Source organism: Gopherus flavomarginatus, chromosome 6, assembly GCF_025201925.1.
Source record: "Gopherus flavomarginatus isolate rGopFla2 chromosome 6, rGopFla2.mat.asm, whole genome shotgun sequence".
NCBI lineage: Eukaryota > Metazoa > Chordata > Testudines > Testudinidae > Gopherus > Gopherus flavomarginatus.
Window position 1 is genome coordinate 33928960 of NC_066622.1, and position 27731 is coordinate 33956690.

Below are 27731 nucleotides of genomic sequence, written 5' to 3' on the forward strand. Positions count from 1 at the left end.
GCTTCTGTGTGTCTTGTGTTCAGGGGAGGACCAGGAGCCAGTGTACATTGGAAGACCATCAGAGCTGGGCATAGAACCCATGTGTCCTGGCTCCCAGCCTCCCACCCCTATTCTAATGCACTAGCTTCCCTCCTCCCCCCAGATCTGGGGTGAGAACCCAGGAGTCTGGGGCCCAAAGCAGGGAAAAAGACATGGTGTGGCCTGACATCCTTCCCCTCACTGTCACTCTTCATACACCATTTCCCCTGCATCCCTGGTGGCCAGGAACCTTTTAATACTGAGCTGTGGCAGTGTCTCGGCGAAGGCTGGATCTGGGGCCTGTCCCAACCTCATGGCTGCAGTGCCCCGGCCTCTGGGCACGTCCTTCCCCCACAATGTGGACAGCCCGGCCTTTTCAGTGGTGGGGAAAGTCCTGCTCGGCTGTCTGCAAAGAACAGAGGGGAGAGAGTAGTGTCCTCCACTGGGGTCTCCTTGCTGATCCCTGCCCAGAGGGGATGGGGCAGCATGGTGCACTTGGGCATGGAGCCATCCCAACTTGCTACACCATGGGGCTCCCACAAACTGAGCCCTACCCCAGGGGCAGGATCTACCCCTGGACTACTGCATCTGGCAGCGCAGTGATGGTTACTGATGGATTCCTAGAGTGGGTCCATCATATCCAGTATCCCGCCCCCTTCCCTGCTACTCTGAATCAGACCCCTGGGCCCATCCCACCAGGTATCCCCCGTCCTGGCTCAGACCCATAGGCCCACCCAGTATTCCCCCTTCTGCTGTCCTGGCTCAGACCCCTGGGCCCATCCAGCCCAGTATCCCCCCTTCCTGGCTCAGACCCCTGGGTCCATCCAGCCTGGTATCCTCTGCCCTGGCTCAGACCTCTGGGCCCATCCATCCCTTCCCTGCACTGGATGTTGGTACCCCACCTCGAAGAAGCTGTCGACAATCTTGTCGGTGGTGGCGGCCTGGGAGCGGAACTGCTGCTGGAGGTGCTCAACTGACGCCATCAGCTGCAGGTAGGTGAAAAGCAGCTGCTTCTCCCTGCTGGGATGGGGCACAGTGACTTCCCCGGGGTCAGAGCCTGCTCTCCTAAGGGGTGCTACTTCCCAGAGTCCCTCCTGCCAGGGCCCCTCTGGGTACATGCGCCCCTGGAACTGATCTGTGGTGGGCAATACCAGGCCAGATGGCCTGTGGACCTGATGCGGGGGGGCACAGATACCAGGCCGGATGGGCCCATGGATCTGATGGAGGAAAGGGGCTGGAAGGGTGCATTACCCCACTCTGACATGCCCCATGTTGGCTACTTCCACATGGGATGATGGGGAGAGGCAGTGCCATAGGGCCCCCTTACCTCTCGCTGCCACCCATGTGCTTGATAAGCTGAGGCAGGAAGGCTTCATCATCCTCTGGCTTCATGTGTCCCTCTGTAAGGGGGCAGAGAGAGAGACGTCTGGGGGACTCCAGCCAGGCAGGGAGACACCAGCCTCCACTCACCCCAGGGAGGAGAACCCCACCACTGCCAACAACCCACAGCAGGGAGTGGTGTGTGGGTGAGATGAGTTTGCTGGACCTCAACAATGGCCTGGAACCCCCTTGTCCCAGTGTCTGGGGGCTGAACACTTCATGGAGACAGAGAACCCCCTAGAGGGGGTTCCCCACAGTGCAGGCACTTGGGAGTCTAGCCTGGTATCCAGGAGTCAGACCCATGGGCCCATCCAACCAGGTATCCCCCACTCCCTAAGCAACCCGTGTGTGTGTCATACTGCCCCTTTGAACTGTCCCCCACCAGCCAGAGCTAGAGAGAGGGAGCTTACCCTGGGCTGGCTTGCCTGATACAATATCTTCTATGCTGCTCTCTTTGGGCTGCAGCATACTCTGTAATGCAAGGGAGGGGGGAGAGGAGCAAGCCCAGCATTAAACATGGACCTGACGAGGGAAAGCCCATTGTCCCCATGTTTCAATGGGGGAAACTCAGGCATGGAGGGAGTTGGGGACAGAACCAGGAAGAGGACCCAGGACCCCTGACCTCCACCACCTCCTGACTCTAATCACTAGATACCACTCTCCTCCCAGAGCCAGGGATAGAATAAGAAGCCTGTTTCCCCCCCCCCATAACCACTAGAGACCATTGCCCTCCCAGAGCTGGGAGTAGAACCTAGGAGTCCTAGCTCCCAGCCACACACCCCTGTTGTAACCCACTAGACCCCACTCCCTTCCCAGGCTGGAATAGCCGGGCTGCTGAGACAACTGCCTCACATGCCTACTTCCCCCATTCCTTAGGGTGTGGGGAGAGGCACCTTCTGCTTCTGCAGCTCTTGGCGCTTGATCAGGGCCAACTGGAAATTGTCCACCAGGACAGCGATGACCAGGCTGAGAGAGAGAGAGAGAGAGAGAAAGGGGCGTGGGATAGGGCTGGGAGATGGGTCCTTTCCCCTGTAACGGACACCGGCTCTGATCAGGTCCCCAGGTGTGGGAACTGGCTGGCTCAAGCAGGGGTATGGGCCCATTTCCCTCTCCAGGGGCTAAGCGCCATGAGGGAGGAGGTGTGTGGAGGGGCATAGGGATATGGAAGTAGGATGAGGAGGGGATGGGAGAGCTGGGGGCAAGGGTGGACCAGTGTGCTGAAGGGGCTGGACTCACTTGAGGAAGGTGAAGTACTCAATGAGGATGTAGGCCATCAGGAAGAAGATAATATATGAGGCACCTGCAAAGAGAAGTGGGCATGGAGCAGGGTCAGGAAAAGAACCCAGGAGTCCTGGTTCCTGGCCATCTCGCTATAACCCAATAGATCTCACTCCCCTCCCAGAACTGGAGCTACAATCCAGGAGTCCTGGCTCCCAGCCCCTTGCCCCCCTTGCTCTAAGCACTAAAACTCTCACTTCCCTCCCAGCATGGGGATAGAACACCAGGGTCCTGTCCTATGGTGCAGGGGTGGGGAAGGTGTCTCACCCCCTTGGATGCTGTCCAGGTAGATGAAGGACCAGTCGTCTAGCGTGAAGAGCTGGAAGAGGGTGAAGATGGTGTCGAAGAGCTCCCCGAAGCGATAGGGGTCAGAGTTCTGGAACAGGTCATGCAGCACCACCGAGAACATGACTGGGGAGTGAGGGGGTAAGGAGCAACAGTGCTGTGAGCCAAGGACCTCCCAATGCCACTTGGGGAGGAGGGTGTAGAGGGGTTACAGGAACCTGCTGAGTCTGACGTGCGGTCTAGTTCACCAAAGAACATCACGTGAGGTCTCAGATACAAGCTGGTGTCAGACCCCTACCATCACGAAAGGCATGAGGCAGATGCTGTCTAAGGAGTTCTGTATGTGCACTGACAATATGGTCTGACAGCTGTGGCTGGGGCCACCAGCAAGGGTAGAAAAACAGGTTTCCTGTCAAACAAGGGCCAGTTAGCCATGGATCTGTCTGCATGTGTATTGTGTAGTGGCTCCTTCACAGGGGGTTGCCTAGCACCAGTCTGACTGCAAATGAAGGTGTGCAAGAACTTTAGAAAGAAACCAACAGGAAGAGAAGGTGGGTGGGGGAGAGCCCTTACCTTGAGATGCACTTCAAAGGTTTGCTTGACTATATTTGGGGGGCAGAGAAAACAGGCAGGAATCCCTCACCTAGGAAGGGAAGGGACAGTGGGTTTGCTTAATGAATGTGGGATCTCGGCTAGGCTTGGTGGAACATACTGGAGCGACCTTTAGGTGAGATCAGGCTTTTTCAACAGGAGGGTGCCCAGAGAGTTAAGCTGAGGTGCTAAAAACTGGGCACCTATTTTGTTTTGTGTTACCATTTGCTTCCAATATGTTACTGGAGTCTCTGTTCTAGGACAATACACTTATTGTTTTCCCTATAAATGCAGGTGCCGTGGTGCCAGGCAAAGGGGTGGACCTGAGCTGACTTATCAGCCACTTTGTATGGCTCCTTTGGGAGCAGTAAGCCTGGGGAGTCTGGGAGCGTCCAGTGACTAAAGGGCTGGATGCTGCAGGACATGCTCTGTCATGACCTGAACAGAGAGAGCGGGGCTTGCGGGGGCCTGGAAGGCCAGGCTGGTGCTGCCAGACGCTGGTGGGTTTAGGCAGCTGATCTATAATAGGCACAGACAAGGCTGCTTCATGCTAAGGGCAGGTGGTGGTGAGGTGCCTCCCAGCCCTGGCGAGCATCAGGTACTCCCAGGAAAAGAGCCCCCGCTGCACCCTGACCCCACAGGGGAGAGAGCCCCACTGCGCCCCCTCTCATTCCATAGCACCCCCCATTCATCTTGCTGTGGGGAAGGATAGAGCCCCCTTGACCCGGCCCCATGGCAGGATACAGAGGCAGGTGAACATCAACAGCAGGATGGCCCCGATGGACGGGCCAGACAACGCGAAGGTGCTTGTCAGTTCCTGCAGGTTCTCCAGGACCCTGGGAACAGAGACGGGCTTTGTGGGGGGGCTCAGGGCTGCAGGAGCTCCAGAGACCCATGGCATCTGCTGTGGATGGGGCACTGGCCAGAAAAGAACCCACTCATGGGTTGCGTCTCAGGGCATGTGAGTGTGTGGGAGGTTGCCAAGGGAGACAGAGGGATGCAGGCTTTCAGCAGGGGCATTGCAGCACCTGGGGGACAGGGAGAAAGCAGGGAGGGAACCCAGGTGGCAGAGCACCCAGGAGGTAGGGAGCAAAAGGGCACCCAGGGAGGCACAGCAGGGAAGGCCACCCAGAAGGGCAGGGAAAGAGCAAGGGGGCATCCAGGTGTCACACCAGGGGAGGGCCCCTGGGGGGCAGGGAAAAGGCAGGGGTCATAGCACAGGTACAGCACCCAGGGCCCCAGCTCCATTGCCTGGCGCTTCACTCCCTCTACCCCACATGCCCACCAGGCACTGACCGCAGTGTGAGCAGCAGCCTCAGGACCCGCACGGCCCGGACACACTTGAAGACACGGAGCACGCGGAAGAGGCTGCCAGCATTGTCGTGGGTGGTGTGGCCCGGGGAGATGAGAAGCGGCAGCACAAAGTCCAGCACCATCATGATCATGACGAAAAAATCTGTGAGGAGAGGGCAGCAGCCTCGAGGAGAGGGGGCACCACCACAGCTCCCCAACACCCACTTCCCCTGCAAATGCACACCATCCCCTCCCAGGCACTCGCCTGCTCTCTTGCCCTGCTGCCCTGACCCCCAGGCCACCCCCAGGGGGATCATCTCACCCTTCCACCAGACCCCAGCCAATCTCTCTGCCTCACCTATGAGCCAGGGTTCCCCCAGCCCGCTCCCATGGTGACCCACCAATGTCATTCCAGGGATTGCGGAAGTAGTTGAGGTCCAGGGCGATGAGTTTCAGCAGTGCCTCCAGCACGTACATGCACAGGAAGACAGCGTCCATGGCGGCGAAGAACCACTCTGAGGAGGTGAGGGGGCTGGTATGAGGGGTCACCTCCCCACTAGGCCATTCTGCCCTCACCATCCATGCCTGGCCTAGAGAACACACCCTGTGTTGCAATGGGCACCCACACGCTGGACTCAGCCCCTTCCTGAATGCAGACAGCATGGCCTAGTGGGTACGAGAGCCAGAACTCCTGGGTTCTCTCTCTGAGGAGATGGGTTCCTAGTGGTTAGAGCAGGGGTGCTGGGAGCCACAAATGCTGGGTTCTATTCCCAGTTCTGCTACTGACCTCCTGTGTGACCTGGGCCAACATGCTCGCACTTGGTGCCTCAGTTTCCCTGTGTCTATTCAGACTCTGAGCTCTTCAGCGCAGGGACTGTTATTCACCGTGAGTCTGTGCAGTGCCCAGCATGACAGGTGCCCTGGTCTCACCCAGGTCAGCAGGCTTTACCATAATACCCAGAATAACTATGAGCTAGTTCCTGAGGGGAGATGGACACACCACCCACCCGCTTGGAAGGGGAAATGGGGTGACCTCAAGGGGGGTGGCAACATCTCTTAGGTTAGCAGGGGGCACTGGGGAGACCACTGTCTGGGTGAGAGGTGATCCCCATGGCTGGGATGGGGGGAGGGGAATGGGATGACTCCCAAGGCCAGGTCAGGGCGGGGGCAGCCTTACCTCCACGGACCTGCACCACGGCGAAGGTCTGCGCCACTAGCACTGTTGTGTGGATGCCAATCACGGTGAGGATGAAGAGTTCAAAGGCCAGCAGCTGAGTGAGTTTCTGGATGATGGCCCGCAGGGTAAGCAGCTGGGGCAAGGTCCTCTCCCATGCCAGGCGCAGCAGGACCATGGTGCCCCTCCACTTCCGCCTCTGCCAGGGGTCCTGCTTCCCTGGGCACAGATGCCACAGATCAGCCATGATAGGGAAGGAACAGGACAAATGATAGTTATGGGAGGTGGGGAAGGGTGGGCTGTGGGTTGTATGGGGGGCTGTGTAGGGGTCAGGTGCAGCCTGTGGGGGGCTTGGGGTGCGATAAGGTTCCATGTTCCCTCTGGCTCTCCTCAGGCAGTGGTGCTGGGATTCGGTGGGGAGGGGAATAAGGGGTGTTTGGGGGTGAGGAGGGGTTGCAGGAGGGGGAGAGTGTTATGGCGGGAGGAGCCCCATCTTCCCTTTGGCTCTTGTTGGGGAGAGGTGTTGGGCAGTAGGGGGTTAGGAGATGGGTTGGGGGTGTATGCAGAGGAGTGGGGAAATGGGGTGTCCAGGGAGCACCCCATTACCTTTCAATATCTTCAGAGGGTGGGAGGAGGCCGAGGCGGCTTGCAAGAAGGCCTGGGAGACAGGGGACGTCTCCTCCTTGTACGGAGGCTTCTCCATCTGGGTGCCAGACACAACAGGCACGGTCAGGTAGTCCATGGTGCTTCCCCCTGACTGGGATCCTGCAACCCAATTCCCTCAGTGACCCCTAAATGCCCCTCCCTCCTTCTGTTGTGTCCCCAGCCAAGTCCACGTCCCAGACTGACTTCCTGGTGGCCCCAGAACTCTGGGATCCTGGAGGTTCTAGATCAGAGCCCCTCTCCCCCCCCCTTTGTAATGCTGTCACTGTGGTGACTCCTAAACACCACGGGGGGGGGAGGGGACAGGGCAGGGGCCTAGGAGGGGGGCCCTGTAGGGCCAGGATGGGGCTTAGCAGTATGGAGTGAGCCTGGGTTGGGCCCCAAGAAGGAGCTGGGGGACAGAGCATGGTCAGGGTGGAAGGGCAAGGTGAGGCCTAAGACTGTAGGGAGGAGTCGGGGTGGGGGAGTGTCTGTGGGGGGTGCAGAGTAGGAGGTGGAGGGGGCAGGGGCTTTGTGAAAGGGCAGAGCAGGCAGGGGTAGGGCCTAGCTGTCTGGGGAGGACTCTGTGTCGGCCCAGGGTGGGGTGAGAGGGCTGTGAGGCCCGGGATGGGGTGGGTGTCTGTGTGGAGGGGTAGGGCAGGGAGTCTGCAGAGTGGGAGTGGGGTGAGGGCCAGGAGGAGTGTAGAACAGGAGGGGGAGCACTATCACAGCTCCCTGACCTGCTGCAATAGCAGCCCCTGGTGCTTTCACTTCCTCTCCCCTGCCCTCCCCTCCCCCAACTGTGATGAAGGGTCCTATCCCCTCCCTCCTGAATCTGGACTGTACTGGGAGCTCTGGCCTATGCTGTTCACCCAGAGAACCTAACCTGGGTCCGAGCAGGACAGCTCCAGCCCATCCCCATTGCCCCCCCACCCACTGCCCCTGTGCCTGTGCAGGCCCATCGCTCCTGACAGATCCAGCTGAGGGTGTGGAGACAAGGAGCTGGCTCCGATGCCACTTGGGGAGGGGGTGACTCCAGTTTCACCCAGAGGATCTGAGGTCAGAATCGGGCCCTGACCCCACTGCAGTCAATGGGTGACTCTCAACTGACCCTAGGAGTCAAAGGGATCAGACAGGGACCCTACATCAGTGCAATGAATGAAAGTCATTGGGGTTGAGTTAGATCAGTGACTCTCAACCTTTCCAGACGACTGTACCCCTTTCACGAATCTGATTTGTCTGTACCCCCAAATTTCACCTCACTTAAAAACTGCTTGCTTACAAAATCAGACAAAAATACAAAAGTACACTGTTACAGTACAAAAATACAAAAATACAACAGCACACTGTTACAGAGAAATTGCTGACTTTCACATTTTTACCACATTATAAAATAAATCCATCAGAATATAAATATTGTACTTACATTTCAGTGGATAGGATATAGAGCAGTATAAACAAGTCATTGGCTGCATGAAATTTTCGTTTACACTGACTTCGCTAGTGCTTTGTATGTAGCCTGTTGCAAAACTAGGCAAAGATCTAGATGAGTTGATGTACCTCCTGGAAGACCTCAGCGTACTGCCAGGAGTATGTACACCCCTGGTTGAGAACCACTGAGTTAGATGACAGCTGAGTGGTGACCCACCACGTCCAGCACCCCCATCTCACCCTGTGAACCCCCTTCACCAGGAACCAAACTTGGGATAATTCATTACCATGCGGGTGTTGCTTTGATGGGGGACCACTATAATACTAGCAGAGATGTGAATAGGACCCAGGAGTCCTGGTTCCCCCTGCTCCATCTAATCCACTAGATCCCTCTCCCCTCCCACAGCGAAGACAGAACCTGGCTCCCCACCCCCATGCACTAACCCACCCGGCTGCAGACTGCTCACATCATTATCAGCAGACAGCTCTGTCCCTCGGGGAGCAGAGAGTTAACACTGCATTTCCTGCAGCTCAGAGAAGCCGTGGGGCAGGCAGTGCAGGGAGACAGTGTGGGGACTGTGGGGGGAGAACGAGAAGGGACCCCTTTCTCTCTTGCCTCCTGCCCTGCCCCATCCCCACGTGAGACCCTCAGGAGGTGTCCCCTGAGGTTGTGAATCCAGCACAAGACTCAGCTTTCCCGGGCACCTGGTGCTGTCCATGGCTCTGGAGTGCCAGCCCCTGGGCACAGTATCTGTGCGCCTGCAGATTGGGCTGTCCCGAGAGTCATACAAGCTGCCCCCAGAGGAGCTGGGTTACAGGCACCTGCGGCACCTGGCAGTGGAACTGGTGGAGAGGAAGGTAATGGGGCTATGCTGGAGGGGTGTCGAGAAGGGAAGCGCAGGTGAAAAGGCCAGGATCCAGGGTGCGGGGATGGGAAGGGGCCCCCAGAAGGAATCACAGAGGCTGTGCCCAGATGCCCATGGAGGGTCACGGAGACACCAGGGGAGTTTCCTCAATATCTGATTAGTGCTTGGAATATAGGGGAGCAGCTGTGGAACCCAGCAATGTCCTGACTTCCAGCCCCAGCTGCTCTAACCGTGAGTCCCCACTTTCCTCCCAGAACCAGGGACAGAACCCGAGAGTCCTGGCTCCCACCCACCATGCTCTAACTACTAGACTTCACTCCCCTGCCTCAGCTAGGAATAGAATCCGAGTCCTACCTTCCAGCACCTCGCCCGTTCTAACCACTAGACTTCACCCCCCCCCCCCCAGCTAGGAATAGACCCCAGGCATCCTGTCCTCCCCTCCTCTAACCACTGTTCCTCCTCCCCTCTTGGTGCCTGGAGATTGATTTGCTGTTCTCCTGAGACAGATTAAATGAGGCACAGCCTGGGGGAAACACTGGGCTGGAGACTGCAGTGTCCCACCGATAGGGTAGCAGATGGGAGGTGCTGGGCTGCCAGGCTGCAGGGGGCTCACTCCCTGGGGAACCTCATGGGCACTCAGAGCCCTTGGACAGCACCCTTGGGGGAGGAGGGAAGGCGCATGGTGTTGGGCAGGGGTCTGATCTTACCAGGGGGCCTGCAGACAGGATTCAAGGTCGGGGGAAAGATGATGTGATCCAAGTGTAGGATGACTGGGGAAGGTCCAAAGAGGGGACATCCTTAATATTGGGGGGGAGATTGAGCCTGGGCCTGCCCCCCTGCTGCGGACCTGAGCTCTCTCATTCACAGGAGGGTGGCTATTCAAAGGTTCCCTGTCTCCCCCACATTTCCTTTGCCCCCTGCCTCCTCCCCACCAATTTCCATCTCATGACAGCACAGGGAGCACTTGGGTGGGGGTGCTGCAGCAGCCATGCTGAGTCAATCTTTCCACTGCGGCTGGGGTCAGTGGGGCCCTGTCCCTCCTACCTGCGCTCTGAGGGCCTGCTCCCTCCCTGGCTGCCCAGTCCCCCTGCACTGAGCAAGTGACAGAGGAAACCGCCATAACCAGCAGAGCAGCTTGTTTCCGCTCCGTGCTCACTCGTGGCATTGCAGGGAGGGCTCAACTGGCTGCAGGGAGCAGGGAGTCTCATACAACTAGCCCTGTACAAACAGTCCCCGTGCTCCACCCCAGAGGCAGTTGCATGTCAGTGCCAGATCTCTGTATAAACACCCATGCAGCCCAGCCTGGAAGCAGCTGCCTCTCAGCACCAGGTGCAGAAGCCTTGTATACAAAACCACCATGCCCCACTCCAGAGGTGGCTGCATCTCAGTGCCAGGCGAGGGATCCCTGTATAAACAGCTCCTGCACCCCACCCTAGAAGGGGCTGCATCTTGGTGCTGGTTAAAGGATCCCTGTATAAACAACCCCCATGTCCCACCCCAGAAGCAGCTGCATTTTAGCTCAGTGCAGTTACAATGAGAACACACAGCATTTCTGTATCAATGTGAGCATTTGAGAAGTGATACAGGAATCCAGGAGGCTGGTGTTAGCGGTGGGACTCTCTGTGCTCCCCTCCCTCTCCCAGTCCTGGGTCAGGGAGGGGAGTGGTATCTAATGGTTAGTGCAGGCCTGGGGGGCCCAGGAGGCCTGGGTTCTAATGCCATCTCTCTCCTAGTTCCCCGAATACAGCTTCCTGGGGGTATCGGAGAAGATCATGCTATTCCGGCATGACGCCGCATCAGAGAATGTGCTGGAGCACCTGGGGCCAGACAGTGTCGTGCATGCTGGGGACCTGATTGAGGTCGTGCTGTCGGGTGAGACAGTCCTGGGGCACCAGAGCCTGTGGATGCCGAGCACGGCCTGGAGGGGAAAGGCCTCAGCTTCCTCTCCCTGCCCCATCTGAGCCAGCCTGTCTCCCACCCTGAGGCAGATCAGAACTGGAGCCCCCTAGAGGGGAAAGGCCTCTTGTTCCATTCCCCCATCCCACCCAGCCAGTCCCCATGCCAAGGGGCAGATCGGAGCCAGTTCCCCACAGAGGGGCAGGCCCTGGACTCCCACGCCCCCTATCAAACCCACCCCTTCCTCACTCTTCTCTCTCCCCCCAGCCTCGGTTTCCTTGGATTTCACTATCCAGCCCCATGTGCTGCTTGTTCACTCCTACAAGGCCCCAGCCTTCTGCGACTACTGCGGGGAGATGCTCTGGGGGCTGGTGCGCCAAGGGTTAAAGTGTCAAGGTATGGAGCAATCTGTGTCCACCCCTTCCCCTCCCACCCCTGGGACTGACCTAGTCTCCTGGGTCCCTCCGACTGACCCCAACCCTCTTCCCCTTCCTGGGTCCTTCTGGTGCCCATACCCCCGTTGCTGCACCTGGCCTGATCCCCTGGGTCCCACTGGGCAGACAATGCTCCCTCCAGATCTCCTGGGTCCCTTTGGCACCTCTCTCCCCAGGCCTGGCTGAACTCCTCAGCCCTTTGTGCACCAGTAGCCCCCTCCTTCCAGGCCTGCCCAATCTCCTGGAGATGCTCTGGGGCTCCCAGACCCATGGCCAGGGCACCCACCTCCCCCCATTCCAGGCCTGGCAGGGACCCATCCTCACTCTTCACTCTCCCCAGGCTGCGGGCTGAATTATCACAAGCGCTGTGCCTTCAAGATCCCCAACAACTGTCGCGGTGTGAGGAGGAACCAGCTGGCCAGTCGCTCACTGGGCGCTACCACCAGCCCCAGGACTCCTATCCTTGGCCAGAACGTGGGGGGCAGCCTGGAGGAGGTAGGAGCCGGGACTAACATAGCCAGGGGAAGGATTCCAGACGGGGATGGCTCTTAGGTGTGGGAAGGTCAAGGACTTCAGAGGTGATTAATACACCCTGCAAAGGAATACGGTGTCTGCTCTAGCCACTACACCCCACTCCTCTCCCAGAGCTGGATAGGACCCAGGAATTCTGGCTGCTAATCCCCTGCAGTGATGGCTTGATGAGATGGGGAAGGCCAGGCAGAGACTCAGGATAAATCAGAATTGGGGGTGGCTGGCAACTTGGCTGGGTCCCTGGAAAGTGGGGTGCAGTGAGGGATAGGGACAGTGTGGAGTTGTGGGGAGGGTGGGGACACTCAACACACTCTAACATGGACTCTGGTTCCCCTGCAGATCAGCCACTGGAAGTGGGGCCAGCAGACGCAGGGCCCTGCACTGATTGGCCGCCCACTCTGGAAGGACTGGATGGATCTGAACCGGGTCAAAGTGCCACACACCTTCCAGGTCCACTCGTACACCCGGCCCACTGTGTGCCAGCACTGCAAGCGCCTGCTCAAGGGGCTCTTCCGCCAGGGGCTACAGTGCAAAGGTACCACCAGCTGCGACCACGCAGAGGATTGGGGTACAGGGCTGACCCCAGGCTGGGACACTGCCAGGATTGGGATGAGGGGCCTGACCCTAGCCTGGGAAGCTGCTGGGATTGACTTCAGGGTCACTGTGGCCCCACTGGGCTCTAGGGGTACAGAACTTGGCAACCAAGCTTCGAGCTCTGCCCCCATCGCTTCCCCATTCAACAATGGAAGCTCCTTCTGATGGTATGTCCCAGCAAACCCCCCAGCGAGGTGCCCCCTTTGACTGCTGTCTGCTGGCCCAGTGAGGCTGCATTCACAAGGAGCCTCCCTGCCCCTCAGGGGCCACTTATCAAGAGAACCCTGTACAGAGAGCTGGAAGTCACGGTCTCCATAGCCTCTCCCCACCCTTCTCGGGCTGACAGGGAACCAGCAGAAACAGTCACACATGCCAGGGGAACGAACATCATGGGTACAAAGGGAGAAGTGGGGAGGATTCAGGGGACAGAGATAAAAGGGAGGAGCTGCCCTTGCTGTAACCAATGCAGCAACACTGCCTGAGTCTGCAAAGAGCCTGAGCCAATTGCTCTGAGGGGGGGCTACTCCCCCTTTCTCGCTACCTCTGTGGGAGGTAGCACCCAGCCACACTGCTCCAGGGACCCCAGCAGGAAAAGGAGAGCTGGATCCCGGCTGGCCCACTGCCCCACCCTGCTGCCTCTCTCCTCTCCCCACACAGACTGTAAATTCAACTGCCACAAGCGCTGTGAGCAGTTTGTGCCGGATCAGTGTGTGGTGGAGGGCCTGGCCCCTGGCACAGCAGGTAAAGATGGGGCCACAGGGGCAGGGAGGGGACATATCCAGCACTACTCCATTCACAACCTCAGCTCTGCCCCCTGCTCAGCTTGCTCATTGGGGAAGCCTGACCCCTCCCAAAGTGCCCTGCACTGCTATCCCGCAATTCATTGGATCACAGCCCAGCGACCCTGTCTGGTCAGCATTAAGGCTCCACTGCTCTAAGGTTGGCTGGGCCAGAAGCTCCACCTCCTATTCCCCTCCCTGTGCTAGGAATAGAACCCAGGAGTCCTGATTCCCCCCAGGGCACAAACAGCACTTTCCTAAGGAGAGGGCACGGAGCACTGCCTGCCCTGTCTTGCCCCCAGCTTAGTGTCCCCGCCTCCTGTCCCCAGCCCCCAACCCCTGCCAGTTCCCCAAACCAGCCCTTACTTTCTTACACTGCCTCTGCACCCAGACTCATGCTCACCCCCACACCCTGCTCTGCTCCCAGCACTGAGCTCTCACCCAGAGAGCTGTCAGGCTGAAGAGCACTGTCCCCTCCAGAGCCCAGGCAGTTCTGGGAGCCCCAGGCCCCATCCTCTTTCTGCATCTCCTCTTCTGCAGGCAGCACAAAAAGCCCAGATTCAATCTTCCCACCCTCCTGGGGGCTGGGGATGCCCAGTGCCCATGGGTGCCAGGACTGCAGAGGTAGGGAGGGCCAAGGAGGGGTACAGGGACCCCACACCCTCAGATTTGGCCTGGTCACCCCTCTGGCAGGACAGCCAGGCTCAATTTCCAATTTTAGTGAGGGGGCAAGGGGTGCCTGAGCCCTTCTTTGTCATTCCCCTGCTTCCAGCCCATCTGCTCTAACCATTAGCCACCACTCTGCTCCCAGAGCCAGGCACAGAACCCAGGAATCCTGGTGCCCAGTGGCCCTGCTCTAGTCCCTATTCCCTGTTGTGTTTTCCCTGCTGGCCTCGCAGAAAGCAGGGTATCACACTCTCCCCCCTCACCCACACAGATGGCGAGACCCCAGAGTGCCCATCTAGCAAGCCAGAGCCAGTGGAAGGGGAGGTGGATGGGGAGGGCACCAGTGGGCATGAGCTGGCAGAGGACACAGAGGAGACAGAGCCCAGTCCTGAGACTCTAGAGGCAGAGCTGCACACCAACCTCAGGTAGGGACCCCCCAAGGATGGGTATGCGGGGTGGGAGTGGGGCTGCATGGTTTCCCTGGGACTGCTGCTCCATAGTACAGAATGGGAAGGGGATCACCCATGGGGTCAGCAAACTCAGGAATCGTGGTTCTCAATCCCTGCTGTAACCACCAGATCTCACTCCCCTGCCAGAGATGGGCATAGAACCCAGGAGTCCTGACGCCAGGGAGCCTGGTGGGTGGTGGAAGGCTGTACCTTTGGGGGCTGAGGAATCCAGTATCTGAGTCCCTGTCTCCCCTGGCGCCAGCCCCTGTTTCAGCAGCTACATCCCCTTGATGCGGGTGGTGCAGTCCTGCCGGCACACCAAGAGGCGGCGCAGCGCCGTCCTGTTGGAGGGATGGATGGTGCACTTCACCAGCAGGGACCCCATGGTGAGTGCCCTGGCTGGGGAGAGAGGGTGGGGTTACAGGAGGGTCAGGGGTGGAGCCACAGGCAGGCTGGAATGGGAGGGTGGAGTCACAGGAGAATGGGAGGCAGGGGTTACGGATGGGCAGAGGGTGGGGCCACAGATGATTCAGGGGGTGGAGTCACAGGTAGGCAGGATGCGGTGGAGTAACAGGATGGGGGATGGGATGGGAGGGTGTCAGGGAGTGGGGCTCGTGGCTGGCCAGGACTAGTTATGTGGGGACTGAGAGGAGGAGAGGGGGATTATTGGCCAGTCTCATTTCAGAGCAATGTTGAGGTCGGGGGGGTTGGGATGGGATGGACACATGCCCCCAGAATAACATCTCTGTGCCCCCCAGAGGAAGCGCCATTACTGGGTGCTGGACAGCAAGAGCCTGAGCTTCTTCCACTGTGAGAGCGGAGGCAAGTTCTACAAGGTGAGGGGTCCCATTCCCTACAGCACCCTGCTTCCCCGGAGCCCCAGTTCAAAGCAGCCTGCACTCCCCCCGCAGGACCCCGCTTCCTGATTCCTCACCCCAGAGGAGCCCAGCCACTGTCCAATGGTCTTACTCTTCCTGCAGGAGCTGCCGCTGTCTGAGATCCTCCAGATCCGCCCCTGGGAGGGGCTGACACCCCTGGCATCCAGCGGGAGCCCCCCCTGCTTTGAACTGGTGACAGAGGCCCTGGTGTACTACGTGGGCGAGCACAGCAGTGAGCAGGAGCCAGGGCAGGTCTGGGCCAGGGCCATTCGCCAGGCTCTATGGCCTGTGAACCCCCAGCCTGACAGCTCTGTCCAGGAGCCCAGTGAGTACCGTGGGGATCCCTCTATGGGCAGCCATGAGCCCCACCCCAGAGCCAGCTGCATCTCAGAGCTGGGTGAAGGATCATCCCTAATTCAACAGCCCCCATGCTGCACTGCAGAGCCAACCAGACCTCAGTGTTGGGCAAGGAATCCCTGTGTTAACAATCCCTGTGCCATACCCCAGTGGCAGCTGCATCTCAGTGCTGGGCAAAAAATCCCTGTATTAACAGCCCCTGTGCCATATCCCAGAGACAGTTGCATCTCAGTACCAGGTGAAGGATCCATGTATAAACATCCCCAGTGGCCATCTGAGAGGTGGCTGGCTCCTGCTCCCAGGAGAACAGGGCAGTGGGTCTGGATGTCCCAGTCAGGCCAGGTTCTTCTCATGTCTCCATTGTGTCTTGTCTCTGCAGATTCTGACTATGAGTCCCCAGATGACACGGTGAGTTGGAGAGGGTGGCACTGGGAAACCCTAGGAGTGGTGGGGTGCATAATCTGGCACAGGGAGGGGATGAGCAAACATGGGGGCTGGTGTTGGGGTGAGGAAGCCAGGCATAGGGCATGGTGGCAGGGGTGACAGTAGCGGGAGCATTAGGCCTGGTTTGTCAGGGATTTGCCCCCAGCAGGTACCATGCTTCAATCCCCCCAACCCTGTCCTTGTCCCTCACCCCAGGACATCAGCCGTTCCTATCAGATCTTCCCTGACGAGGTGCTAGGCGCTGGGCAGTTCGGGGTGGTGTATGGCGGTAGGTGCCCTCCCCAGCTCCCCAACTCCCATCCTGGCTCCCCCCTCCTATGTCCCCCAGTAATTCCCCTCCCTCTGTGCTGATCCCCCTACCTCCACCTTGGCCACAGTCTGGGATCTCAGCTTGCATGTGCTCCCCTCAGGAGCAAACATGTTCACTACGGCTCCCCAGGTGCCATAGCCATACCCATCCCATCACTGTCATGCTTCCAGGAGCACGGTTTGCCCACTGCTCACCCATTGTGTGCCAATTCACATCTCCCCCCAGCCCTGATACCCCTGCCCTACCCCCCAGGAAAGCAGCACATCTCCCCCCAGCCCTGCCACATACCCCTCCCACCCCAGCTCTGCCTCCCTTTCTGCCCCCCAGGAAAGCACAGGAAATCTGGCCGGGATGTGGCCGTGAAAGTCATCGACAAGCTGCGCTTCCCTCCCCGGCAGGAAAATCAGTTCCGCAATGAGGTCTCCATCCTGCAGGTGAGCCCCTGGGGGTGGGAAACACAAAGACCCTGGTGGGAAGGGTGGGGATGTGTGGGAAAAGGGACCCTTGGATGCTGGGAACATGGGGACTCCCCTCTGGGAGGGGCCACCACTGATGGGCCCAGAGATCTCCTCCATAGACATGTTTGGCTGCCTCTGCCCATCAGCCCGAGGGGGAAAGGGGACAACGGCTGGACAGGCAGCACTCTCTCCCCCGACGTACTGGGGGCTTTGTTGGAGCCCTGTCCCCTGGAGGGAGCTCCAAGACAGTCCAGCACCAGCTACCGGAGAAGGGCCTGCGGGGTTAGGGGCAGGTCTGAGTGGGGGGGAGGGTTCTTGGGCTGTGTGTGTGTCCTGGGGACAGGGGAGGGCTCCAAGGCTAGGGAGGATCCCAGTTCAGGCAGTTCCATCTTCTCCCCTGCCAGAGCCTGCACGCCCCCTGCGTGGTGCACCTGGAGTGCATGTTCGAAGGCCCCGCCCAGCTCTTTGTGGTGATGGAGCGGCTGCATGGCGACATGCTGGAAATGATCCTGTCCAGCGAGAATGGGCGGCTGCCCGAACCCCTTGCCAAGTTCCTCACTGCCCAGGTGGGTGCCCCAGCTCTCCCCACCCCAACCCCCCAGAGTGGCCTCACAGCAGAGTGAGGACCACCAAGCAAACCCTCCAGCCTGAGCTCCCCACAAGTGTCCCCCGCGGGCATGTTAATGATGCTGCACCATCCATGATCACAGCTTGCATATGACTCAGAGTCCTCTTGAAAATATACACACCCACATACACTGCTCCCTCACAGCACACCGCTCCCGTCCCCCCACATGCTGCTCCCTGTGGCACGCCAGTCACTCTCATGCACTGCTCCTCATTGCTCATCCCCAGCATGCCTACCGCTGTGGGCCTGTCACCATTGCATACCGCACTCAGGCTCATCACTCACACCACTCAGCATGGTGGTATACTTGTGCACGTCAGCAGTGCACATCATTGCACACTTCTCGCCATCACTGTGCACGTACACACACAATCCCATCACTGCTCCCCAATGCCTGGGTCATGGTTCACACGGCACTCACCAGCGCATGTGAGTGTGCAACAGCCCCCATGCCACATCCAGTCTGTGCGTGAGCCCATTAGGTACTCCTCCTCCCGCCCCCAAGCAGGTAACCACCCCCTCCAGTGATACTCCCCTGTGCTTGCAGATCCTGTCTGCGCTGCACCACCTGCACACCCAGAACATTGTGCACTGTGACCTCAAGCCAGAGAACGTGCTGCTGGCCTCGGATGAGCCTTACCCCCAGGTGGGACAATCCCTGCCCCGCCTCCCAGCCCACCTCCCTGGAGCCCTCTTCCACCCCTCTCCCTGAACACCCATCTTAGCTCTTGCCCCATCCCACCCACGCTCTCTTCCCCTTTCAGCCAAGAATGTATTACCAACTAGGGGCCAGACCAGAGCTGGCACCCCCAGAGGGGAGAGGCCCCTACCCCGAGCCAGCCGGTCTCCCCAGTCAGGCCCCCCAGCTGGGAAATGCCCCATATTCCCTACCCTCATGCTAACCCTCAGGTAAAGCTCTGTGACTTTGGCTTCGCCCGCATCATTGACGAGTCATCGTTCCGGCGCTCGGTGGTGGGGACCCCGGCGTACCTGGCGCCCGAAGTGCTGCGGCAACATGGTTACAACCGTGCCCTGGACATGTGGGCTGTGGGCGTCATCATCTATGTCAGCCTGAGCGGGACCTTCCCCTTCAATGAGGAGGAGGATGTCAATGATCAGATCCAGAACGCAGCCTTCATGTACCCCCGGCAGACCTGGGCTAGCATCTCCCTTGAGGGTGAGACACCCCTACCCCCACCCTGCCCCCCCCACCTCCACACTGCAGCCATCATATACTCCCAGCAGATCTGGGCCAACATCTTCCTCGAGTGTAAGACCCCCCCCCCCCGCACCACCCCACACCCACTCACGCTGCCACCTACCTCCAGACAGGCCTTCTGGTACCCCCAGCAGACCTGGGCCAGCATCTCCCTCAAGGGCGAGAACCCCCACTCCCCCGTGGCATGCCACTCGCTGTACACTGCCCCTGCACCTCCAGAACGTGGCCTGTATGTACCTGCGGCAGCCCTAGGGCACCTCCAGGAAATCTGGATGTTGCAGGCCCTGGCAGCCAATGGCTGTGCTCCCTGGGGAGAGGTCTTGGCCTATGTAACCCCCTCCTTCCCTCCCAGCTGTCAGCCTCATCCACCAGCTGCTGCAAGTGAAGCTGAGGAAGCGACTGAGTGTGAACAAGGCGCTGAACCACCCCTGGCTGCAGGTACCTTCCCTCCACCCCTCAATCCCTATCCACCCCACCCACATCCCAGCCTGCAGATACCTTCTGTCCCACAATCCACACCCCACAACACACCTCTTCCATCCTCTTGCACTGTCTAGCTCCACCCCAGAACTCAACACCCTGCTCTCCCCTGCCTAGCTTCACCCCAGTCTCCAGTCCCCCTCCCAACAGGAAATGGCTAACTCAACCCCCTCCCTAGCTCTTCCCATCCCCTGTAGATCCCTTCCTCAGCACAGGGTGCATCCCTGATAGGAGGAGCCTGGACTCCCCCCAGCACCTGTTGGTGAGCTGTGTCTGTCTCCCCCAGGATTTCCAGACCTGGCTGGCCCTGCGGGAGCTGGAGACCCGTGTGGGGCAGCGCTACCTCACCCATCCAAGTGACGACGCTCGCTGGCAGCACCTTGCCCGTGAGCAGGGGCTGGTCTGGCCATCAGGGCTCACCATTCCGCCCAGCCTGGAGGAGGAAGAGGACAGCGACAATGCAAACGGGGGGAGCTGAGTCCTCCCCCCACAGGACTCACTACTCATGGGAAGTGGGGGCTGCGGGGACCCTTCAGCACCACATTGTCCCCATAAACTGATTTTCTCCAAACATGGCACCATGTGGTCTGTGCAGGGTGCGCGCCTGTCTTGCTGGAGCTCATTCACAGGTGTAGGGGGGCGTCCAAAGGCTCAGATTCCCCTGCACAAATGCTGCCCTAGCTCAGACCCCTCCAACATTAAATCCCCGACTCTGAGCCCCAGGTCCACCACAGTGTGTGCCTCCTCTTCCCCACTGATCCCATCCATCTTAGTGTCCCTAGTCCATTGCTCCTAGATCAGCTGCCCTGCATATGAACAACACCTCCCAACCCTGCCAGCCTCAGATACACATGGCTGGCAGAGAGTTCACAGCAGCTGCTCCACAGTTTCACATTTATTTCAAAAGCTCACAATTGGAGCCCCATCCCTCCAGAACGTAGTGCCCCCTTCAACGGGGCTGGGCCCTGCTGTCCTCAGGGAAAGGCAGACGGTTGGTGCGGTGTGAATCTGTCCACTGCCCCCAATCTGGGGACTCTTCTCTAACTGTCCAGTGGCAACCCCACAGGATCCTCCAGCAGTGGGAAGCACCCTCATTCCCCCAATCACAGCTTCCTGTAAGCCCCCACTGTGAGATCGAAAAGCTGTGGGTTGTAGACCTGGCCCTGCTTGTCCAGAAGGAAGTAAAAGGGCCGACCCTTAACCTTGAGGGGAATCATGGCAGGCACCTCAGAACGATGAGCCATGCAGGAGACCTGGCGCAGGGGCACAGTGAAAGATGAGCTCAGCCCGAAGGGATAGTAGGTGCTGAGGGTCACATCCCGTCCCCCCTGGCGCAGCACGACCTTCCACACCGAGCGGCGTGAATACACAAAGCCGGCAGCCACGATCAGTGAACCTGGGGTGGGGAGAAAGAGAGAAAATGAAATCCCCAGACACCATCCACGATACCCAGACTGGTTTAGCAGGAGGCTGTGGGTTGGGAGGCACTGGCAAAACTGAGGGGGAGCCGAAGGCTGGGATACCAGGGGGCTGCAGATTAGAACTGAGGGACATCAGCAATGTGGGGGACGCAGTCTCCCCATCTCCCAGCAGCAGGATTTAGCTCTGAGTTTCAGAAGCCTGATTCCACTCAGCTGCGCCAGCTGGCCCAGGCCCAGATGGGGAGCAGAACCAGACTCTGGTCCCAGATCCCTCTTCCCAGGGCAATGAACTGAACTCAGATCCAGCCAGCTCCCAGACACAGCTCCCTGTCACCGACCACCACCCCTAGGGTGGGCTCTCTCCTTTGTGGGGAGAGGATTTCGGGGGAGGGGGGAACCCCATTACTGGTGTCTTCGGTTCATGCTTCACAAAGGCTTATCCATCCCCCACTTCCCCAGGATGCAAGGACTGGAATCACCGGTTCCGCCTGCCCGAGTGCTGTGCCTGTGCTCCCCTTTTCCCTGGGTGCTGCCACGGAGGAAGGGAATCCCCTGCCCCCCCCGGGGCCCGCCCCCGGCTCTCACCTACGGTCAGGCAGGACACGGTGAACCCGTAGCGCCACTTGTTGGAGGCGGGGTTGAGCGAGGCCCCGCCGGGCAGGGTGGGCGCGGGCCGGGCGCTGGCCGCGGGCCGGCCCGCGGGCCGCAGCTCGCTGAAGGCGAAGTGCGCCAGGTACGCCCAGAACGCGAACTGCCCCGCGCAGAACAGCCCGAGCAGGCGGAAGAAGCGGGCCCGCTCGTGCCGGAACAGCAGCAGGTCCCGGGGCACGTGCGTGTCCAGGGGGGACGTCCCGCGCGCCGGGCCCGCCAAGCCCCGCGCACCGCTGAGCCGGGCCCAGGGACCCCACACTCTCCACATGCAGCAGCGCAGTCCCCATAGCCCCAGCTGCCGGCCCCCCGCCATCTCGCCGCTGGAGCGCGGGGGCGTCTGGGACTTGTAGTCATGACGGCTCCTCCCACGTAGGAACGCGGTGCTTCTGTGTAGGGGCAGGAGGCTCCTTCTTCTGAGCCCTGCCCCCCTCCCCCTTACCCACAGCGCCTCCTGCCACTGGGGGAAAGCCACCCCGCCACGCTGGAATGTGGAGAGGGTTTGGAAGGGGCGGCGGGGGGGGGGAGACTGGGATGAATGTTTAGGGGGCCTGGGAGATGACCTGGAAGGGGTGGTACGGGGATTGGGGGGCAACATGGAGGGGGGGAGGACTGGGATTCAGGAAGAAAGTGGAGAGGACCTGGAAGGGGGGGGCATAGTGGAGAGGGGAGGACAGGGAGAGGGGAGACTGGGCTGGGGAAGATGACGTGGAAGGGAGAGTACTGGGATTAGGGGGGCAATATGGAGAGGCCCTGGAGAACATGAGGGGATGCATCCAACACAGCCTTCAGCCGAGATTCTAACAAACACCACTTTATTGAACACGCAGGTCCCAGCACATACAGCCACAGAGAAACCGAGGACGATAGTGCCCAGCTCTGGCCTGCCACATTCTGCTTCAGCCTGAAGACTTGGGGGGTGATTCCACAACACAGAGATGCACAAGCAGGAAGGGTGAAGCCAGGGTCTTCCCCAATGGGTGCAGGGAAACCCCTGCTTCCTGCTACTCCATTGCTGCCCAGGCACATAGGAATCTTGCAGCCCCACCCTCTGCCCCTAGCCCCAGGGTAGAGAATAAGGGAGAGTGTAGCCAATGACAGTCCCATTACTCCTTAGCTGAGAACACCCACCATTCCAGATCCCACACAACCCCACAATCCCCTCAGCACACTAAGGGAAGCCTGTTATCTTCCTGGGGCTGTGCTTTATTTACCTGCACTGCAGCTGCTGCAATAGAGAGCAGGCAGGTGGCAAAGACATGCCAGGACCCGGCAGGGGCTCTGTTCCTCTCAATCTCAGCATGGCTGAGGCATGTTCTCAGGGAGACAGCTCTAGGGCCCTTGGGGCTGCCTTTCCCCAGAGAGGAATGCAAGTCTGGGGGGGGGGGGGGGGGGCACAGCCCAGTGGGGGATATGAACACCACAGGGTTGAAGTCTGAGGGAAACTTATCTCATCTGTTAGGAAAGGGCAGGGGTTGTGAATGGTACACCTAGCCCAGCTCATTGAAGCCATGCATAGGACTGCTTATTTTAAAACATACCAAAAAAAGTCATTTTCCTTCTCCAGGCCAAAAGCCTGAGGGGAAGGATGCTGGTTCTGTCCTTGAAGCTTCTGGGTGCCCCAGCAACACTTTGCTTCTCAATCTTGCTTCCACTGCTGCTGGAAATGGCTGGGGCTGGAGGCAGGGCAGCATGGCCAGGACTGTCTGTATGACGCCCAGCTCCATTGGCCTGCTGCAGGGGCTCCCCCTTCAGAGTCTAGGTCCCCTGGTTGCACCCAGCAACAAGCCCCCACCTTTGTTATTTTAAACTTTCATTTATTTACAAAAACTGTCATGGAAAATAAAACATCAGTGGTGGGGGAACTGCAGAGTCACTGCTCACTTGAGAAATGCCACATCTGGGATCTTCCCCTCCGTCTGAAAGAGAACAGGAACCAGTCACAGGGACTCTGGGCATTGCAATCCCCATCACCCAGGGAGAGGCTGCATAGAACTCCTGCATCCTGGCTCCAAGCACCCCCTCCCCCCCAATCTATTAGACATCACTCTCTTCCCAGAGCCAGGGATAGTGTCAACGTAGGAGTCCCGACTCCTACTGCAGTGCCTTCTCCACAAGACTATCCTTTCCTGTGCCTCCGAGGTTCCCTGAAGCAGCGAATGAAGGAGCCAGGGCCTGGGAGGAAGGCAGCCCCGGGAAAGAAGATTCTTGTAGGGATAGAGAGGGGTCGAGGCATCCAAGGTGGCTCCTGGCCCCATCCCACCCTCAATCTCTAGGCACTGAGGCTGCTGGCAGGGAAATGAACATGCCCCTGGCTTCTCCCCTCCCCCTCTCTGGTGCAGGATTCTGAGAGATCCCGTCCCCTGGGATGAGTCAGGTGCAGGCACTGTCTCACCTTGAGCTGGGTGAAAACCTGGGCTGCCTGGCTGTAGTCCCAGTCGTTGTCCTGGAGGCACCTAGGGCAGAGGGACACTGTCAGTGAGCAAGTGATAGGCCATGGGGCAGGACCAACCCTCCCCCCGAACCTCCCCCAGGGCCTACTTACTTTTGGGACCACTCAACATTCATGCCAGACTGCATGGCGAAGGCCTGTAGCATTTCCTGCTGCTCAGCCGACAGCGTGGGCACGGGGCTGGACGAGGGCGTGGGTGCTGGCATCACGAAGGCTTTGCGGATTTCCTCTGTGTTTGCTTTGCGCACAAACAGTTGGTCGTTCACAATGCACAGCCTGGGGGTGGGGAGAGTGAGGCACTGGGTGGGGGGAATCCTCATCCCTTCCCTCCTCCAGAGCCAAGGAGATACCACTGCCCATCCCCCTGCTTCCCCCACTTACCCTGTGATGCCAGCTGGCACAGCAATGAACATGCGGGTGAAGCCTCTCACCATATCTCGGGACTTGCCATCCACTGCAAACACAGAGAACAGAGCCCAGTGAGGGGGGTATGGGGAAAGGGGTCCGCCAGAGGGTGAGGGGTCTTAGCAAGGAGAGGTGCAGGGAGGCGCTTGAAAATGGAGGGTGGGGGGCTTCTGGACACTCACCTTCCTTGAAGACCCCATGGACAGCAAAGCACAGCAGGGTGTTCTGCAATATGAGAGCGGGGGTCACTGAACTGCTACCCCCTCACCATGCCCATGGGACCTGCCTACGCTGCCTCCTCAGTGGCCTAATGGCTTCTGCCTCCCATTGCCTGACCACTCCCCCTTTGTTCCCCACACTGTCCCCAGAGGCACACTCTCCCCCACCCCATGTCACAGCACAGCCTGCCCTGACCCCAAGGTGGGGGCATTTTCCCCCACCCTCCATCCTTCCCACCTCACAGCACAGCCCGCCAGGCCCCCAAGGTTGGGGCATTTTCCCCCTCCCCTCAAGCCCCATCACAGCACAGCCCACCTGGCCCCTGGGATGGGGACACTCACCGTCTGTGCACAAACATCCACCACGAAGGAGTTAACATCATGCTGGGTCTTGGGCAGCTCGTTGAGGAAGGCCACCACATTCAGCCTCGTATGCTTGAGCAATTTGAAGCGCAGGGCTGGAGGGAGAAGTGGGAGGTGAGACCCCACCCAGCATGACAACCCAGTCACAGCACCAGTCTCAAGTCTGCCCTGCACAGAACCCCAGACTTGAGTCTGCAGAGTCTGAGCTGGTCACTTTGAGGGGGGAAGAAAAAAAGAAAACTACCCTGACCGTAACCAATGCAAAAACACTGCCTGAGCCTGAACAGCCGGAGCTGATCCTTCCAAGAGGGGCAAGAGCTGCCTCAAGTGTAACTGACACAGTGATGCTGCCCGAGTCCGCAGAGAGCCTGAGCAGACCACTCCAAGAGGGGAGTGCTATTTCAAGTGTGATCGATGCAGCCCCATGGCACTTACTAGGGTCCTTGAGTCTCTTCACATTCCTGCTGCCTTTGAAGTATTCACTCAGGATGCTCCTGTTGAGAAGAGATGCCCGGTGAGTAGCTGGGGGACAGTACCCGGGAGCTCCTGCCCCATCAGCCCCACAGAAAAATGCAATGGAAACCTTCCTCTCTTACCTGGCTCTTAGCTTCTCCCTGAGCCTCGCAAATGGGAAGAGAGGCAGTCTCGGCTTACTGGGCAGGGGAGAGGTGAGCCCCATTTAACAGACAGGGGAAGGGAGTTGCCTGAGAGGACACTGTGAGTTGGGGGTCAAGCCAGAAATAGAACCCAGCCCCCCCTGCTCTAGCCAGAAGACACCACTCACCTCCAAGAGCTGGTGACAGTACCCAAGAATCCTGACTCCCAGCCCCCCACCCCATAGACCTCACAGCCCTCCTGTGCCAGGGATAGAACTCAGGCGTCCGAGTTCTCAGCCTTACGGTCCCTTAGGAGAGCAGTCACTAACCCCTGGTGGACGTACCTGGAGGGGTTCTGGGAGAGGAAAGGGATGCTGAGGGAACAGCAGGCCCCATCGTGGTAGGCATCCAGCAGCCCCTGCCTGTCACCAGAATCATATACAGAGTAATACCTGACAGGGAGAGAGTGTATTAGCAAACAGCAGCTGTGCTGCTAGGACAGTGGCTTCACTATCCCTGCCCCAGAGCTCTCTCCACACCTAAATGCCCTGTGCCCCCTGCCTGTGACTCTGGAACAACATGACCCATATGCCCCCTCCCCATCCACCTCCCTCCATTCTAGCTCCCAAAAATGACTCATACCACATGAAGGTACTTACTGCTGCAGGAAACGAAGCACCAGCACCTTCAGGTCATCCGAGCCAAAGTAGCTGCCCTGTGTGTCAGAGAATGTGACAATTAGTGCCCTGGCTCAGAGCCCTTCCCCCCAAAACACCCCTGCCCCAGGGATTGCCCTGCTGGCAGAGTGATTAGTGCCCTGGCTCACAGACCAGCCCCTCTCCACACCCCAAGAGTGCCTTCCCCAGTCTGGCACCAGAGCCCATCCTGCTGGCAGAGTGATTAATGTCCTAAATCAAAGTCCCCCACTCCCTGGCCCCTTTACCTTGCAGGGGGGGAGGGTGGTGGGTGTTTCCACATCAAAGACAATAGGAGGGGGAAGCTCGTGGCCATCCTGCGGAGAGGCAAAAAGGTAGAGCAGTGAGCAGAGAGTGCCCCAGCAGTGGGTCCTGAACAGGACAGCCCCAGGTTAGTGCAAATCACTCACCAGGCGCAGAAGCTTCGGGAACCGCAGTCGGATGGAGCTGTCAAAAATGGGACATGAATCAGTGGGGCCAGCCAGGGGCCAGCCTGACCCCTATGGGGCCTCCTTCCCTCCCTGACCCCACCCCCCCATGCCCTTGGCACTGACTCTGCAGGCCACAGAACAGGGATGCCCCTGTGCCCACCACACTCCCCCTTCCCCAATGCAGCACTCCATCTCATCCTAGCAGGGAAGGGACCCAGCACCGAGGGGCTGGGTAGCAGGGACAGAGCAGATATCCCCCCTGCCTTAGTGAAGGATCTTGGGGCAAGAGACCAGGGCTTTACTACATCTGCCCCCTCCAGATCTTGGAGCCTTGGCCAATTTACAGGCCCAGGAATACTATGGGGCTGGTGCCTAATGACTGAAGGGCTGCACACTTACCTGGCTCTTACTCACCTATGCGGCTATTCTCCAGTGAGGAGAGAGAGAGAGAGTGGGGGTGGGGAGGGGAAGACAAGGGCAGGATGGCAGGGGGAGAGGACATGGATTCCCACTGATCATGGAGCCGCCGTCATTGCAACCAACTTACAGCTGGGGGAAGCTTCCTGCATCAAGGCCCAGATCTAATTAATGTCCACGCCATGACACGTGGGGCAGGGTGACAGAGGAGAGGGATGCAATGGAACAGAGGAAAGGAGGACAGAACAGGAGGAAAGAGGGATCTGGGAGCCCAGGAGCAGAGCCTCTTCCTCCCCTGCCTGGCTCCTCACATCTACCTCAGACGCATTGGTGCTGCAGAGGTTTGAGGGAGACTCACTCCGGGAGAACACAGCATTCTGGTCATTGGAAAGCCCGGGCCTCCTGCTCCTGCTCAGAGCCAGTCCTAGCCATGCCTGCTGCTATGGCAGGACCTGGGGCCGCTGATGGGCTTGTGTGCAGCTGCTCACCGAGAGCGTGAGAGAACAAAGGAGCATGTGCCAGGCCCTTACACCAGGAAGGACCCCTCTGCGCTGACCGCCGGGCGGTCTAGTTTGGCCACTGCACGGCTGTGCCTGTCTTAGGTTGTTCCTTCCGTGAGGAATCTTACCCGTCTCTGGCTAGCCAGCCATCGTTGAGGGTCAAACAGGGGGCGCAGGGACTGGCAATAACAGCAGCTCCGGGACTGTTTGGTGCAGAGCGATATGGGGGAGCAGCCCCCTAAACATCCATCAGGAGCAGAGACAACAAGCCCCTCCTGTGTGCAACTGGGGAGACCACGTGGCAACAGTGGCTCTCCCATGGCCAGTGTGGGAACAGGGATACTAGAAGAGGCTGTGCATCCTGGAGTCCCAGTGCCCAGGTTGAGGGAGGAGGAATGGGGAGAGAGGGGGAGAGGAAAGCAGTGTAGAGGCAGAATCTAGCTGTTACTTTAGGGGAGTAGAGTGCATTGTGGGGAAAGGGGACAGGGCTCCAAACTGGCTGAA

The 27731-nt window shown here is 59.1% G+C and overlaps 3 protein-coding genes across 8 annotated transcripts in view; 1 reads left to right on the forward strand and 2 right to left on the reverse strand.

Annotated features, from left to right (window-relative positions):
• The window catches only part of NXF1 (nuclear RNA export factor 1), a 135049-nt gene that overhangs the window by 103302 nt on the left and 4016 nt on the right, over positions 1-27731 (reverse strand). For 2 of the 3 annotated variants that reach the window (XM_050960442.1, XM_050960444.1), the window contains exons 11-20: positions 26290-26326; positions 26128-26196; positions 25844-25899; positions 25529-25636; positions 25024-25082; positions 24568-24683; positions 24190-24232; positions 23984-24056; positions 23696-23878; positions 23546-23606 (exon numbers count right to left, since the gene is read on the reverse strand). In XM_050960442.1, coding sequence (XP_050816399.1) covers positions 23546-23606; positions 23696-23878; positions 23984-24056; positions 24190-24232; positions 24568-24683; positions 25024-25082; positions 25529-25636; positions 25844-25899; positions 26128-26196; positions 26290-26326 — 805 coding nt within the window. The remainder of the gene's footprint in view (positions 1-23545; positions 23607-23695; positions 23879-23983; positions 24057-24189; positions 24233-24567; positions 24684-25023; positions 25083-25528; positions 25637-25843; positions 25900-26127; positions 26197-26289; positions 26327-27731) is intronic. The other variant, XM_050960443.1, reaches the window with a different exon arrangement.
• CATSPER1 (cation channel sperm associated 1) lies at positions 328-7961 on the reverse strand. Of its 2 annotated transcripts, XM_050960447.1 has the most exons (12): positions 6626-7961; positions 6023-6238; positions 5247-5360; positions 4849-5008; positions 4297-4388; positions 2944-3087; positions 2635-2698; positions 2292-2364; positions 1809-1869; positions 1346-1418; positions 921-1038; positions 328-424 (listed from the first exon to the last, which is right to left on the reverse strand). In XM_050960447.1, exons 1-12 carry the CDS (start codon positions 6759-6761, stop codon positions 395-397), a joined length of 1281 nt encoding a protein of 426 aa, XP_050816404.1. In that variant the 5' UTR covers positions 6762-7961; the 3' UTR covers positions 328-394. The 2 variants fall into 2 exon arrangements, with proteins under 2 accessions (XP_050816404.1, XP_050816405.1); XM_050960448.1 differs by lacking the exons at positions 328-424; positions 1346-1418 and having other exon boundaries at positions 919-1038.
• LOC127054361 (serine/threonine-protein kinase D3-like) lies at positions 5274-19673 on the forward strand. 3 transcript variants are annotated; one of them, XM_050960439.1, is made up of 18 exons: positions 7987-8950; positions 10692-10830; positions 11122-11250; positions 11629-11783; positions 12159-12354; positions 13071-13154; positions 14130-14283; positions 14570-14693; positions 15066-15143; positions 15288-15510; positions 15922-15950; positions 16182-16254; positions 16624-16730; positions 17159-17320; positions 17930-18028; positions 18292-18559; positions 18954-19039; positions 19368-19673. In XM_050960439.1, exons 1-18 carry the CDS (start codon positions 8810-8812, stop codon positions 19557-19559), a joined length of 2439 nt encoding a protein of 812 aa, XP_050816396.1. In that variant the 5' UTR covers positions 7987-8809; the 3' UTR covers positions 19560-19673. The 3 variants fall into 3 exon arrangements, with proteins under 3 accessions (XP_050816398.1, XP_050816396.1, XP_050816397.1); XM_050960440.1 differs by having other exon boundaries at positions 15288-15417; XM_050960441.1 differs by lacking the exon at positions 7987-8950 and adding an exon at positions 5274-5368 and having other exon boundaries at positions 10692-11250.

Excerpts from the sequence above, each read along its gene's own strand:
- LOC127054361 (XM_050960439.1), top strand. The coding sequence starts at position 8,810 with ATGGCTCTGGAGTGCCAGCCCCTGGGCACAGTATCTGTGCGCCTGCAG. Across the intron at positions 15,511-15,921 it reads CAGCTCTGTCCAGGAGCCCA|ATTCTGACTATGAGTCCCCA; the intron begins GTGAGTACCGTG and ends TTGTCTCTGCAG. Across the intron at positions 19,040-19,367 it reads TGAACCACCCCTGGCTGCAG|GATTTCCAGACCTGGCTGGC; the intron begins GTACCTTCCCTC and ends TGTCTCCCCCAG.
- CATSPER1 (XM_050960447.1), bottom strand. The coding sequence starts at position 6,761 with ATGGACTACCTGACCGTGCCTGTTGTGTCTGGCACCCAGATGGAGAAG. Across the intron at positions 5,361-6,022 it reads CGTGGTGCAGGTCCGTGGAG|AGTGGTTCTTCGCCGCCATG; the intron begins GTAAGGCTGCCC and ends TCACCTCCTCAG. Across the intron at positions 1,419-1,808 it reads ATCAGGCAAGCCAGCCCAGG|AGGGACACATGAAGCCAGAG; the intron begins GTAAGCTCCCTC and ends GCCCCCTTACAG.